Source organism: Pan troglodytes, chromosome 18, assembly GCF_028858775.2.
Source record: "Pan troglodytes isolate AG18354 chromosome 18, NHGRI_mPanTro3-v2.0_pri, whole genome shotgun sequence".
Lineage (NCBI taxonomy): Eukaryota > Metazoa > Chordata > Mammalia > Primates > Hominidae > Pan > Pan troglodytes.
The window spans coordinates 54,786,066-54,802,308 of record NC_072416.2 but is presented as its reverse complement, the minus strand read 5'-3'; the positions used below and the strand labels follow the sequence as shown (position 1 = coordinate 54,802,308).

The following is a 16,243-nucleotide window of genomic DNA, read 5'->3' as shown; positions in this document are numbered from 1 at the left end:
GGGAGGCTGAAGCAGGCAGATCACTTGAGGTCAAGAGTTCAAGACCACCCTGGTCAACATGGCAAAACCCTATTACTACTAAAAATACAAAAATCACCTGGGTGTGGTGGTGTGTGCCTGTAATCCCAGCTACTTGGGAGGCTGCGACATGAGAACAGAGGTTGCAGTGAGCTGTGACTGCACCACTGCACTCCAGCCTGGGCAACAGAGCAAGACTGTCACAGAAAACAAAAACATAAAAACCATATATATATATATATTTTTTCCCTGTTTTTTGCTTGTAACCATCCTAATCGGTGTAAAGTGGTATCTCACTGTGGTTCTGATTTATGTTCCTGTAATGATTAATGATGTTGAGCATCTTTCCATGTGTTTATTAATATAAACATCTTTATAAAAGCTCTGAAATTAGATCGTATGTCATAGCAGTATTTTTTCTTTGTAGCATATAAAATAATGACGGATTATAAAATCAATAGTATCTTACGATATAATAAACATCTAAGATAAGAAAAAACAAGTTTCTCCCAGTGTTTTATTATTATTATTATTTTTTTTTCTGTTGCCCAGGCTGGAGTGCAGCGGAACGATCTCAGCTCACTGCAAACTCCGCCTCCTGAGTTCATGCCATCTTCCCACCTCAGCCTCCCAAGTAGCTGGGATTACAAGCATGCACCACCACACCTGGCTAACTTTTGTGTTAAGACTTTTAGTAGAGACAGGGTTTCACCATGTTGGCCAGGCTGGTCTCGAACTCCTGACCTCAAGTGATCCGACCGCCTTGGCCTCCCAAAGTGCTGGGATGACAGGCGTGAACCACTGCACTAGGTCCCAGTGATTTGATTTGATTTTTTAAAGAAACACTAAACTTTCATAGGAGGAAGCAAACCAGTAAAAGAAAAAGAGCCCTCTGGGATTAAACTGCCTAACAAGCTACTCAAAGTTACTGAAAAGCCACTGTCTACTGGTAGTTGCAGGTAGCTGCCAAAATAAAGGCATTCAGAAGGAAAATAAAAAAGAAAGGAAGTCTGGGGAGGGGTTGGGAGAGGGAAGAAGGAAGATGACAAAAAAAAATCTGAGAATTAAAACAACATAGATAGATTGAATTATGACCATTCTCAGCCTATTATTCTCCAATTGGCAGACCAGGTTTCCCATCAGCTTAAGCCTTTTCAAAAAGCCATTTCATTTACAATCAGATTGGCATCTAATTAGGCAGCAATAAGGGAATGAGTATTAGCAATGCCTGCTTTATTATTGGCAACACAGATAATTTATACTGATAATATTGATATGCATGAGCTTTGGGGAACTGTTAGAAAAATCACATACATATACTCTTCCTACAATTGGGATGTTTCGTTTCAGACCAATATTTGTTAAAATGTGAAAAAAGGACATCAGACATACATACACAGAGACACGTGATTAGGAAGAAGGTTGGTGCATTGCTGGACCCTTTTCTAATACATATTCTGCAGACACAGGAGAAATGATAATTACAAATTTTAAAAACAGTCTTCCAACTGTTTTTTTTCTTTTCACTGAGAGTCAGGCAGAATGGACCATTCCAGTCAGTTAGCCTGAGCTGAAAAATACCCAGAGAAAAACCTTTGCTTCTTGCTCACATCTGTAAACTTTAAACATGAAAGTTATGCATTTTAAATCAAGAGAAGTATGATGGAACACAAAGGTGGGGTGGGGGGGGGGGAAGAGATAATTTTCTTAGAAGTTGTCCAGAAAGAATGGACAAGTGTGAGCCACAATTTTGTCTAAAACTTTCCTACACAGTGGTCAAACCAACTGCCTCCTCAGCCTCTAGCCTCTCCCAGCAAGGTAAAATGTAGGGCCTGGTGGCATAAGGATCAGGTAGGGTAGAAGTTAGGAGGCAGGGGGAGGTTGATACGCTATACAGCCTACTGAGCTGCAACACGAAGTGAGCACACCACAAAGTGTAGCAAGTCTTTTTTTCTTAAGGACAAGACCTCTGGCTAAGAGTGGCAGAGTAGCAAAGGCAATTAAAGAAAACAGACAATACACCACCCACAGAGACTGCTGAAGAGGACAGTGGAGACAGACTTTCAGCATCAGGTAAGGGTCAGAATGACGACAGTGGGAATTAACCATTCCCTGTTAATTGGGCTGCCTGCCTGTGTGCCAAGAACTCCTGCTTAGCACTTTGAAAGTACTTTGAAAACTATCAGCTTTCCGGGTTCAAATCCTCAGATATATCTGAAAGTATGCCAGGCTACTCATTTAGAAACACCCTCACAACCTGAATGAACAGTGCTGTAGTTCTATTTACCATTAGTGTGATAAGGAGCTTCAAATAAAAATAAATGGCCCAGGTGGGCAAATTGCTTGAGGTCAGCAGTTCGAGACCAGCCTGGCCAACATGGTGAAACCCCATGTCTACTAAAAATACAAAAATTAGCTGGGCATGGTGGCAGACGCCTGTAATCCAAGCTACTCGGATGGCTGAGGCAGGAGAATCACTTGAACCCTGGAGATGGAGGTTGCAGTGAGCCGAGATCACACCATTACACTCCAGCCTGGGTGACAGAGCAAGACCCTGTCTCAAAAAATAAATAAATGATCCAATATCAAAATTCTCTTCCCTTAATTGCATCACCCCCAGCTTATCTTAATTAGAGGTAATGGAACATTCAATCTGTGGGCTAATCAGGGATGATCAGCCACCCATCTGTCCCATTCCAATCTATTCTGTTTATATCCACATCTGAACCATTGAACTAAAGTGCAAAGAAGAATGCTAACTAGAGGAACTAATGAGAGGGAATCAACAGAACTGCTCAACTAATAACTAAGAGAAGAGGAGGGCAATGAGAGTCTAAGGTGAGGTGGGAAGCAGTGATAAGAAGAAACTCAATAGAAAAGAAAAAGGATAAACTGGAAGTGTGGAGAGATCTAAAAATTAAAAGGAAGGCAAAACAATCCACAGAAAATGACAAAACAGTGGAGAAATTATTATAAATTAAATCTGAGTCTTTCAAGTTTTTGTTATGTGTGGAAAATATTTCTCTTTGAACACAGTTAAGAAAAAAAGCATGGGAAGAATTGGACAGCTGAATTAAGAGCAGGTGGGGGGCATTTGAACCCCATTTTCATAAAGGGAAGAGGGCAATATGCTGTGACTTCACACCTGTTTATTACTGCACTGTTGCTGGCTTTTAGAAACAATGTATATGTTCTGATAATGTTGTTCTGTTTTTGCCGGGATGTACCAAATGGGGAAAGACAGGACACACTTGTGGTTTTGTAGCTTGTTTTCTTGGCATTTCAGCAGGACACTGGCAAGTTATTCAAACATGAAATCGTCACAAAAATACCAGAAAGTTGCTCACTTTTTGTGTGAAAATGATTCTTGCTCAGTGGCAGTTTCCTGGTGTCCAGACAGGTCAAAGGTCTCCCCCTAGGCTGGCTCCCAACACTGGAATGCCTCCCTCACAAACACATATGCACACATTTTGCACTGTGGTATGTCACCTAAATGTTTTGGCTGGCTGCACATTTAGTCTCAGTATGGCACAATGTTCAGAGACTGCCAATTCCAGAAACACATTCTGCGGGGTAAATGGATTAATAAAGCTTGGTAGCATTCAACAATCCTAATTTAATTTCACTGGTCCTTTACAGCAGGAGAATCAATGTTGGTGAGTAACTAACTTAATGTGTGAACCAAAAAAAACCCTTTTAAAAATATTTTCAGATCTGAATCAAGTGAATTTCTCTGTATCTATGACTAAGTACTATTGCCAACAATATAATTAATGAAATTTTGGGGATTTTATTTATTTTTTTGAGACAGAGTCTCACTCTGTCACCCTGGCTGGAGTGCAGTGGCACGATCTCAGCTCACTGCAACCTCTGCCTCCTAGGTTCAAGCGGTTCTCCTGCCTCAGCCTCTTGAGTAGCTGGGACTATAGGTGTGCGCCACCACACCTGGCTAATTTTTGTATTTTTAGTAGAGACAGGGTTTTGCCATGATGGCTGGGCTGGTCTCGAACTCCTGACCTCAAGTGGTCCACCTGCCTTGTCCTCCCAAATTGCTGGGATTACAGGCGTGAGCCACTGTGCATGATGGGAATTTTATTTTGATAACTAAACATATCAGTCATTTAATGACTTTGGAACATTTCCTTATAAACTGGAGCTGGCAAGTCTCCCTGCTGCCCTATTTCACCTCAGTACTACTGAGACATGTTCACCTTCACAGAATATTTTAATAAAGCACACTGAGAAGCAGCATTTTTTTCACTTTATTATTTTTGAACTACATAATAAATTTCACTGGATATAAGAATTAAATAAGTAAACAGCAAAACAGAGGTGTCACTTCAAGCCTACACCCTTTGCAGAGAGGGCCACTGCTAGCTGATGGAATGTATCCTGCCAGCCTCCTTCCTGGGGAAAGCTGCACTTCTAGAACCAATTCCACAGGACAACTAGCCTTTCTTTTCCCTCACCAAAAGGCCCCAGTAGCCCAAAAATCTCTTTCACTATAATGGGATGTTATGGAAAGGTTTTGATATTTGGATCCTTGTCAGAAATAAATGGAGATAACTCACATGTTAGTAAACAATCTTTGAGTATCTTGCAGGACTGCTTGTTGCAGAATACTGTTGCACATATAATGGCTGCTCTTTGGCGGACTTATTTACCATCTTTTCAAGCATGGAGCTAGTTTCATGTGTGTGTGCTTTTTTTATTTTTTTTTGCTTGGAGAAATTGTTAATATAAAAGGTGGTCCACTCATATTGTGTAATAAAAGGAAACTAAGTTGAAGGAAATTGTCAGCGATCACAGCTGCTTTTCTGAACTGCTGATTCAGTAGAAACCAAAATGCCATTTACACAATAACAATGAAACCACTAATTTTCTGGTCTTTCCATTTTAAGATTAATTTAATAGTTAATTGTCCAGTCCAGTGTCTCAGATGCATTTCAGTCACTAAATACATACAGCGTTATAAAGCATGGTATTCTCCTCAAAAAATGGTTCCTGTAGAACTCTCTCTGTAGGAGAGAACTGGGCATAGGATAGATTCCAGCTTCCAGATCCCACACTCCCCTAGTATATACTGCTACCCCTCATCTGCTTTTTTTTTTTTTTTTTTTTTTTTGAGACAGGATCTCGCTCCTCATTCTGTCCCCCAGGATGAAGTGCAGTGGCGTAACTCGGCTCACTGCAGCCTCTACCTCCCAGGTTCAAGCAATTCTCCCACAACCACTGGAGTAGCTGGGACCACAGACGTGTGCCACCATGCTTAGCTAATTTTTTGCATTTTTTGTAAAGATGGGGTCTCACTATGTTGCCTAGGCTGATCTTGAATTCCTGGGCTCAAGCGAACTTCCTGCATCAGCCTCCCAAAGTGTTAGGATTACAGATGTGAGCCACCACGCCCAGCCCTCTTGCCCTCATCTGTATACATCTATATTTTAGTTAATTTTCTTACCCTCTTCCGGGACTCTTCAATGGCAGACAGCAGGGCATTGTCCTTCTCATTCTTCAGGAAGCCCTATAAATGGGGGAAAATTAACACAACTTAAAATTAACTTTCAAAAAATCGAAAGTATACTGCAGGGCAAACAATAACCATAATGGTATCTACTATGCTACCTACACCTCACAAAACTCTCCCAACTTGAAAACATCAACATAGATGACTTTTACAGATGTTTCTTAGTTTCTTCCATTCTGGGAGCACATGATGATTGTTAGAAAGTAAAGTCCCCATGAAACAACAGTGTGGGGTTCTATATCACATAAACATGTAAAAAGTGGATCAAAACTGTCCTTCAAAATTCCTAAATGGCTCATATTGCAGATATAGCCTTGGTGATGGAGCTAATCACATTTCCTCAGTCTATATTTCTCTGTTGGTTTAAATTAATTTCTTCCTAACATTGATGACATCATCATTGCCCACTTGTCGATGTGCTTTTCACTTGTTGGCCAATATCTGGGAAATTCTAAAAATCCTTTCTTTACACATTTCTTCCAGCATTTTGCCATGTGCACTCTCTGTTTCAGGTCTGATGATGTCCACTGCTCGTTTAATATAGGTGAGGTGAAAAGACAGCCTACAAGTCTAGTTTAATATAAACAGGTTAAATGTCTGTAACACAATGGCCAAAAGGATAGGCTTTGAAATTTGACAGTTTCAAATCCTAGTGCCTCCATTTACTACTAGTAGCAGGACTTTAGCCAGGTCGCCCAAACTCCCTAAACCTCAGCTTATTTGTTTGTAAAAAAAATAAGATAATGTAATCAAGTTATTGACCCAAGGCTCAATACATGTAGCTCTATTATTAGGATCGATTAGATTTAGGTCTGTTGGTGACTTCCATTAGTGAAAGAGATGCCCAGGATGACCTCTTTGCTGCTGTTCATTGTCCTTATTTGCTTCAGCCGAGATCTGACAGGAAAAGGGCTGAGACATTATTCTGATAGCCACAGTTGCAGACAGACAGACAGATATACAGAGTGCACTTCCCCGCCAACACCTTGCTCTTCATACAAGGGGGCAGTTTCTTTTCCATAGCTTGGGCTGGTGGGGGGCTGAGTAGCAACAAGGAAGATGACCCATCAATTGACATGTAGAGATCAAAGTCTTAGTTGTAATATGAAGAACTCAAGTTACCTTACACATCAGATCCACCTATAGGTGGTACAAGCATGCAAGGTACAAGCATGTCACTACTGGTGCATTTATACATGTCTAAAATCACTCTGTCACCCAGGCTGGAGTGCAGTGGCACAATCTCGGCTCACTGTAAACTCAGCCTCCTGGGTTCAAGCAATCCTCCTGCCTCAGCCTCCCAAGTAGCTGGGATTACAAGCATGCACCACCACACCCTGCTAGTTTTTGTATTTTTAGTAGAGACAGGGTTTCACCATGTTGGCCATGATGAGGCCAACACGTTGGCTCAACCGCAAGTGATCTGCCTCCCAAAGTGCTGGGATTACCGGCATAAGCCACCGCACCCAGCCTCGTGTTTCTGCTTTTTTTTTTGAGATGGAGTCTCACTCTTTTGCCAGGCTGGAGTGCAGTGGCGCCATCTCGGCTCACTGCAACCTCTGCCTCCTGGGTTCAAGCGATTATCCTGCCTCAGCCTCCTGAGTAACTGGGACTACAGGCACGTGCCACCACTCCAGCTAATTTTCGTATTCTTAGTAGAGATGGGGTTTCACCATGTTGGCCAGGATGATCTCGATCTCCTGACCTTGTGATCCAACCGCCTTGGCCTCCCAAAGTGCTAGGATTACAGGTGTGAACCACCGTACCCAGCTGTGTTTTTGCTTTCTAAAGAAACTTTGGGAAAATGTAATACAAAGTAGAATTTGGCAAAAGCTTTTCAAATGACAAGCTAAATTAAAACACAATCGTTTTCTTGCATTGGAAACTTACTGTCATGGTTAGTTTTTGATCATTTTATAATTTAGCAACTGTAATGTTTTAGTATATAGTCAAGCATCATTTAATAACAAGGATACATTCAGAGAAAGGCTCCTACTAGGCGATTTCATCATTGTGTGAACACCATACAATATACTTACACAAACCTAGATAGTATAGCCTACTACACCAAGCTGCATATGGTTTAACTTGTTGCTCCCAGGCTACCAACCTGTACAGCATGTTACTGTACTGAATACTACAGGCAACTGTAACACAATGGTAAGTATCTGTGTATCTAATTATAGACAAGGTACAATAAAAATATGGTATTGTAATCTTATGGGACCACTGTTGTATATTTGGGTCTGTCCTTGACCAAAACATCATTATGTGGCACATTAGTGTATTCTGTTCAGTCTTTTTAAGAAGGTGGGGGAGGCAGGTTGGGAGGCAGGATAATATTGGGGATATACATTTAAATAAAACATTACTAATTATAGATTTCCCAGATTCCTTACATATTGGCCTATGTCTCCCCAACACGTGCTGTCACACCCCAAAAACCTGGGCAGTGCACTGGGATGGATAGGAACAATGACCAGCAGCCCAGGAAATAGTTCCCTCTTAAAGACTCCATGGCCGAGCACGGTGGCTCACGTCTGTAATCACAGCACTTTGAGAGGCCAAGGCGGGTGGATCACTTGAGGTCAGGAGTTCGAGACCATCCTGGCCAACATGGTGAAATCCTGTCTCTACTAAAAATACAAAGATTAGCCAGCCGTGGTGGCGGGCGCCTATAATCCCAGCTACTCGGGAGGCTAAGGCAGGAGAATTGCTTGAACCAGGGAGGCAGAGGTTACAGTGAGCTGAGATCACGCCACTGCACTCCAGCCTGGGTGACAGAGACTCCATCTCAAAAAATAAAAATAAAAATAAAAAGACTCCTCCAGCACAGCCTCTCATGCAGCTCTGAGGACACAACATGAAGACTCTCCAAATACATATACTGATAAGGGGGGTAGGATGGGGAATGGCATCGGTCATTTGCCTAATAATGTAATGACATCAATAAACCAGAGCACATAAAGCTAGGAACCCACATGGTTCATTCAGAAGGGCAGCTTGTCACCACCTACCTGCTTTTGGCTATCACAGGGGACCCAGACACAAAACAATGGCAGATTTTAATGGGCCTTGTTTGTACCTTTCACAGCAAATGATTATGTCAAGTCAACAAACCTTTAGTATAAACACATTTTCATTAGTGGTCTCCAATGTGGCTAAAGCTAAAGGCTTTAGTGTCACGGTTCACAAACAAAGCTATGAAACTATTATCAATGACTAATGCTCCCAAACAATGAGTAGGCATGGATTCTGCTCTGTGGCACCTTTTTGTGGCTGCCGCTATGCTGCTGATTGTCCAAACAAGCTACGTTTGGGGGTAGTGGGGGAGGGGGGAGGGGATTACCACTGCCTCACAAAGCCTGGTCTAATATTTTCTTTTTGGTTGTGGGGAGGGGAGGGACCTGGGTTAAGTCTGGTGTTCTGTCATATTCCTTCTCTGGGCTTCTTCTGTTCTTCCCAGTCAATAATGACCAGCCTATCCAATTCTTTTTTTTTTTTTTTTTTTGAGACAGAGTCTCGCTCTGTCGCCCAGGCTGGAGGGCAATGGCACGATCTCGGCTCACTGCAAGCTCCGCCTCCCGGATTCAAGCCATTCTCCTGCCTCAGCCTCCCGAGTAGCTGGGACTACAGGCGCCTGTAACCACGCCCAGCTAATTTTTTGTATTTTTAGTAGAGACAGGGTTTCACCGTGTTAGCCAGGATGGTCTCGATCTCCTGACCTTGTGATCCGCCCGCCTCGGCCTCCCAAAGTGCTGGGATTACAGGCATGAGCCACCGCGCCCAGCCTATCCCATTCTTTTAATGACACCCATGTTCACATCTCTCTGTCTCTCTCTCTCTATCACACACACACTTACAACACAAATGCAAAGCAATGACCACATTTGTTGAAAAGCAAAATAATATTCTGCAAGAAATGCAATTCCCAAATTTCTGAGAGATGAAATTTCAAGTAAGAATGAAACAGAAGAAAAAAAAGACATTATTGTTTTGGGATAGATTACTCTGGTCTTTAAAATATTTACTGTAAAGCTACATTTTAGAACTCTCAATAAATTAAATGAAGCGTGTGTGTGAGTCAAACCTCACCCACATATAAACAAAGACCATTAACCATTACATACTTAAAAAACTGGGCTCTAAGCACAAACTGAGCCCACAAAATAGATTTTGAATTTTAATTTTTCATCCTTTCTTCCTTTCTAAAATGAAGTGCTAAATAGGTTATACATCATATTTTATTTTAAAAAACACACGTGGTCTGTCTTTTCAAAATATTTTTAAAAATAATAACACATCTATCTATCTATCTATCTATCTACCTACCTACCTACATACCTATCTATCTATCTAGAGATGGAGTCTCGCTCTGCCACCCAGGCTAGAGTGCAGTGGCGTGATCTCGGCTCACTGCACCTCCGTCTCCCGGGTTCAAGCAATTCTTCTGCCTCCTCAGCCTCCTGAGTAGCTGGGACTACAGGCACACGCCACCACACCCAGCTAATTTTTGTATTTTTAGTAGAGACAGGGTGTCACCATATTGGTCAGGCTGGTCGCGAACTCCTGACATCGTGATCTGCCCGCCTCAGCCTCCCAAAGTATAAAATAGTAATTTATACATCAGAATACTGCTGGGATCTGTGTGCCATCTAGTGGCAGTGAGTTTCTTTCAAATAACCCACACCTCAAGGAAAAGTAACAGCCCACTGGAATTAAAGAACTAAAAAGCTGGGCAGAACCATACCTGCCTCAGTCCAGGTCCCCCACAGATCTCCTGACTTCCCTTTCCTACCCATGTGTTTCCTTTCTCTCCAAACTCCTTCTCCTGTGATACGCCTCTCATGCCTCACCCAGGAGATGTACTCGTATAGCTTATGGGAAAATGAGTTCTCTGGAGGAGGGAGCTGGAATGTGAAGGATGAACTGGCTCCCTGCCACTGAGATGCCCCGTGGGTACAGAAAAGGCCCAACAGTTCACCTCCCACTGGTAGATGCCAACATCTAATGATGACCCCCAGAGCTCCCCATCACTACTATCCCTTCATTCCCATCAACAAGCACTTGTAATTGCTCACAGTCCCCCATTTGATCCTTCTGCTGTGGGTCAGCTCAATAAAGAACACCTCCCAAAACATCTGCAGGCCAGCTAGGTAAACTAACTCCTCCTGACTTCCCCATCTGTGTACTGCTCCTCACTGCCAGGGTGCTGAAACAGACCCTTGCCTAACTGGCTCCTCAAATGTGTTTTGGTTTCCAGCTTTCTATAACACATAATAGCCACCATTCAGGAAGCAATTAAGGGCCAGACACTGCTCTAGGCAATTCAAAGACATTATTGCTAATCCTTTAACAATATGAAAGAACAGACATGATCATCCCACTCTCCCCTACCCCCATCCCCTGCCCCATTTTACAGGTAAGAAGCTGAGATTTCCACATTTAACTAACTTGAGCAAAAATTCCCGACCAGGAAGAGGCAGAGGCAACATTCAAACATAGTTCCGGCTCTCAAGACCAACTATTTCTGAGATACTTAAGGAAGAGTAAACCTCTAAACAGCAAAAATAAAAAAAAAATTCTCTCTCTAAAAGGATGGAACCCAGGAGGAGAGTAAAATTTCCTTAAATTTGTTTTCATCATCAGGCTACTCTTTACAAACAATAAAGTTGAGGCTCAGAGAATGCTTATGGCATACTAATAATAGCTAACACTTAAATGGTGATCACTTTGTGCCAGGTATAAGTGTGTTACACACATCTGGTTCTAGCCCTCATTTTTAACCCAAAGCTACTATCTCTCAATACTACTTAACTGGATCATACTTTGAAGTATATCCTTAATAGAGATTTAAAAGTTGAGTGAGCTGTACAAAACGGTTTCTTGAGCCTCTACCAACTTAAAAGCTCTGTGGGGTTCTATGTCCAGATGACCCAGTTCATACGTAGCAAAGTTCAGACTCAGAACCCAAATTTTGTGACCCCTTGTTTTCCCTCTTCCACGCTCCATGCTATCTCTCATCATAGCAAATCAAGGTGAGATAAACTGATATTTTATGTTTGCACATTTATTCCTCCCCCCCCCATACATTACATAGGAAAGAAATGAAACAACAAATGTCAAGTTTTTGGCATTCCTTTAGAACAGTGGTTTTCAAAATATGAATCAGAACTCATAACTGGGTCATGAAATCAACCAGTTTTTTGTTTTTTTGTTTGTTTGTTTTTTAAGAGATGGGGTCTCGCCCTGTTGCCCAGGCTGGAGACAAGTGGCACAATCACAGCTCACTGCAGCCTCAAACTCCTGTGCTCAAGTGATCCTCCCACCTAAGTCTCCAGAGTAGCTGGGATTATACATTCTTGCCACATCCGGCCCAATCAGCATTTTTAAATAAAATAAATGCAACAGAGATATGTGGTATGGGTATTGATTTGTGAAACTTTTGTTTCAATTATATATATGTAATTGTATGTGTGTATGAGTCACAGTCTAAAAGCTTGAACTCATTGCTTTAGAGGTCAACACCATAGTGTTCCAAAATAGTGCTATTATTGTTGTAGAACAATAAATGCTACACATCTGTCCAAGCAGTATCTCCAGTCGTGTGTTCCATCTTTGACAGAGAAAGTGCTTCGCTGCCTTGCAATGTATCCTAGCAAAGAACAACCCAGAACGTAACATCGAGGTTAACTTGATTCTCCTAAGGAATGTGTAGTCACATCTCAAGGACCTGGCAGCCAAAGTGGCTCTTAAATGGCTCAGGTCAAGAAAGGCATGAAACTGCCTTATTTTTACCTATCATGCAAACTCTGGGTTTCAGAATACATATGGCAGCTAATTCCTACTGTAGAAAAAGGGAGCGAGCAAAAGGATGTTTTTGCCAAATGGCCAAATTCTCTTGGCTTATTTGTTCCCAAAAGTGAAAACTACAATAAATAAGAGCCTTTGTGAAAAAAAAAATTCAGTGTCCACCTTAGCCAGGAAAGTCAGATGGCAAAAAAGTACTCACATCGGTTCTTTCACAGTTCTGTCCTTCCCACCTATAGCAGATAAGTGATTGGACAGTTGGACAGTTACATAGAGTCTGAATTGATGAACATACAAATTTCCTGTTAAAATAAATAAACAAGAGCCTAATTTGGGCTTACAAGGCAACAGTCATGTTTTCATGACATTCAAAACACAAGAGACTATCTCATGTCTCTTTCCATTAAACAGACCAACCAGCAATCCACCATATCAAAATGTAAAAGTGAGGCATCTACAGCAGGCTGAACATTTACCAGAAGGTACCTGGTATGACACAAAACTAGGTGCCGGGTGCTACAAAAATCATGTGTCATCTCTCATTTTAATATGTACAATACATACAAATTAATAGGAAATCTGCAGCCAACATTCCAAATCAAAATAACATCAACACAAAATGAGCAGTGGCATCAGGAATGGTCATTGTTGTTGAAAAACCATTGCTAAGACACAAGCAACAGCTAGAAAGCAATGAAGGAGGAAAGAAAATATAATAAAGCAGTTAAAAATTAATCAATAAAGGATCTGCTCCAAGATAAAACAAGAAGTCCAATAAGTATTGGAATACTGTTGAGTATTCAGTTGGTACTAAAGTTAGTACTTTAGTTAGTGCAATGGAGAAGTACCCACATTCTAAGAAGACAGGAATGTAAGTTGTACCATTACTTTGCTTCAGCTCATTCTAAGTAAAATACTCCCTGAACCTCTCCCAAACCTTCTTGCCAATTTCTGAACAAATGAATGACCTCTTCTAAAAACTTCTCTTGGATAAAATTGGTACAAAGATAAAAAACTACTTATGGAGAAAATGAGGAAGGATGAAATAAGATACTGTTTTCAGATGAGCACAACAGAAATCCTACCAGTACCTGGAGAGCCTCTGGGCTTATCAGACGGTGTGGACTCGCTTTTCATTAGCTCCCTTTTGTGGTGCCTACACGGAGAGCGCCTCAAGGATTTTTTCAAGTGCAAAGAGATGTTCATTACTGATAAAGCCCAGAAAATGAACAGAGAAATTTTTTAATTTGAGCAGTTTCAAGATTTGGGTGAACTTCTATAAGGGTTTATAGCATGTTTGGTTATTTCATTAGACACTATTACTGCAATAAAATAAGAATACATAAAACGTCAGCTTACAAGGCCCATGAGAAACTGAATTTCCTTCTGCAAGGAATACAGACTGAATAGCAAAAGTCCAGGCTCTATTCTCCAACTCAGATATTTAAAGTCCCACTGCTTGTTTTTTTGTTTTGTTTTGTTTTGTTTTGAGATGGAGTTTTGCTCTTGTTGCCCAGGCTGGAGTGCAGTGGCACCATCTGGGTTCACTGCAACCTCTGCCTCCCAGGTTCAAGCAATTCTCCTGCCTCAGCCTCCTGAGTAGCTGGGATTACAGGCGCACACCACCATGCCCAGCTAATTTTTTGTATTTTTAGTAGAGACAGGTTTTCAGCATGTTGGCCAGGCTGGTCTCGAACTCCTGACCTTAGGTGATCCGCCTGCCTCGGCCTCCCAAAGTGCAGGAATTACAGGTGTGAGCCACTGCACCTGGCCCCACTGCTTGTTTTCTACAAAAATTTTAATACTTTAAATTGTTTGTTCACAGATTGCATATATAACTTCAAAAATAACCCTGCAGAAAGCAGTGCTAAGCGGGCAGAGCTGACATTCGCCAACTGTAATATGTTTTTAATGCTGTTATATGATTTCTTGCTGTGCATTTATGCAAAAGCCTAGCTGCTCTCATTCAGCAGGTGGCAGCAGACGCTGTAAGAGTGGCTGTGGAGTTCCACCATTTGCCAGCTCAGCAGATCCATCACTGCTGCAGGCAGCTCTGGAGCCACAGGTGGCAGACCTTGGCGATATAACATGGCACTGTGTGGGCACCAGGCCATCTGTCACTGTCAGACTGCTGGGTCCCATTTTGTACATGGTTTCTGCTATTGGGCTAAAAAAAAGGTTCACACAATTATGTGATGGATTTGTGTCCATTAAGGCAAAACAAATTATTTGCCCCCATGATTTAAATTGGTTTTCAGAATGGTCTATAAGTTCTCACAGGTTAAAGAGAATTGAATGTGCATAAGGTGATTCAAAACCTGACAACACATGGCACTGGGCAATGCCTCCTTCTGGACCAGCAAAGGGCTTTACAGGCAACACTTTAGCCCAAGTGTGCTGGCATGCTTGGTCCCTTCAGGGGCATGCCATTACAGCTGTGATATAACTCCATTTGCACCTTTGCCTTCTGGGAAAGCCACAAGCCTTAGAGACACTAATGTAAGTCTATCCAAATGCCTTTTGCAGACCCTACCTACTACCACCCCTCCACCTCCCAAAAAAGAAAAAAAAATTATCATGCAACAAAAACCCAACTTCAAAGATTTCAGCATCGGGTAAAAAATAAATAAATAAATTAAGATGTGGGACTCACCATGACCCAGAGGTGAAAGCTACAGGGAAAGTCATCTGCAATAATGGGGACATGCCATTCCTGTGGTGGGGTACTGAGGAGACCAGAGATGCATGACACATCTCCCTTGTCAACACAATGTAGGCACATAACTACTAGATGGCTCTTCTGATACCTACACCACAGTATCAAGCTAGGGCTGCTTAGTGCATCTGTTGCTGCACTTGGGGAGGAAGGCCAAGGTTAAGGGCATTCCTATGATGGCCATTTAAATCTCCGTGCTACTACTGCAAAGCCAGTTCTGCCCTTTTCAGGGGCCCTGGGGCATTTCTGTTATTTGCACTTCTCTCTCTGGTCATCCCAGGAAGCAGTCCTTCCAGCTCAGTTACTGAAGGGCTCTGAGACTCCGTATGGAGTGCAAACAAGTTAAGGGCATAATATAAATGAATAAAATGATAAATGATGGCCACCCAGGCACTAATGGAAAAAATGCTTCTCAGCAGAACCTCCCTCTTCTCCAAAATCCAGCAAAGCCCTATGCTACCCTTTTAGGGTTGTAGAAGCAACTTTCCTTTGGAGGTCACAAGAGGCATAGGGAAAGGAATTGACTGCTCTGTACTGCTACTTTACCACCTCCAGAAAATCAGGCCAGAGCCCGTGTCCTAGTGAGAAGGGCCGTGATGCAGCAGGATGTGCCAGGCTGTGGTGGAAGGGCCTCTGCTGGCCATCCTCTCTCTCCTCTCCTGGGAGGGTAGGGGAAGCAGGACCGACAGAAGTCCAGTGGGGGAGGGAGAGCAGCCAGGCAACTGCTGTCAGACTGCTGAGGTAACCCCAGGAGAGAAAGCAGGGATAACTCTGAGCATTTTATCCCCCTCCCGCAATCACTCCAAAAAGGTTAGGGCTAAACTTTGGAGACACAAGAAAAGAGAGGATTTGGAAGAGAAAATGGTTCAATCTAGCTTCACAAATGGAATATTAACAGTGTGTCACAGTATGTCTGGCTTCAAAGAGCAGCAGCAGAGCCCTCTCCTCACCCAAGGTATAAATAGATCTAAAAAATATGAATCACATAGTCACGCTAAGGTGATGGGCAAGATAAGATAAGGAAGATACATTCAGGGATGATAAAAAATGCTTCAATATGTCTTCAGGGAACTGATTTCCACCTTGGAAATGCATTAATCCACTTCCAAAGGACTCTGGATGCTAAAACCGCACTGCAGTATAAAATGGGAATGCATCAATAGTGGCCTTTATCA

At 42.2% G+C, this 16,243-nt stretch overlaps 1 protein-coding gene across 3 annotated transcripts in view; it reads right to left on the bottom strand.

Moving 5' to 3' along the window:
- The window catches only part of NUP93 (nucleoporin 93), a 113,011-nt gene that overhangs the window by 40,914 nt on the left and 55,854 nt on the right, over positions 1-16,243 (bottom strand). For all 3 annotated transcript variants that reach the window (XM_510982.8, XM_003315114.6, XM_003315115.6), the window contains one exon: positions 5,477-5,539. In XM_510982.8, coding sequence (XP_510982.3) covers positions 5,477-5,539 — 63 coding nt within the window. The remainder of the gene's footprint in view (positions 1-5,476; positions 5,540-16,243) is intronic.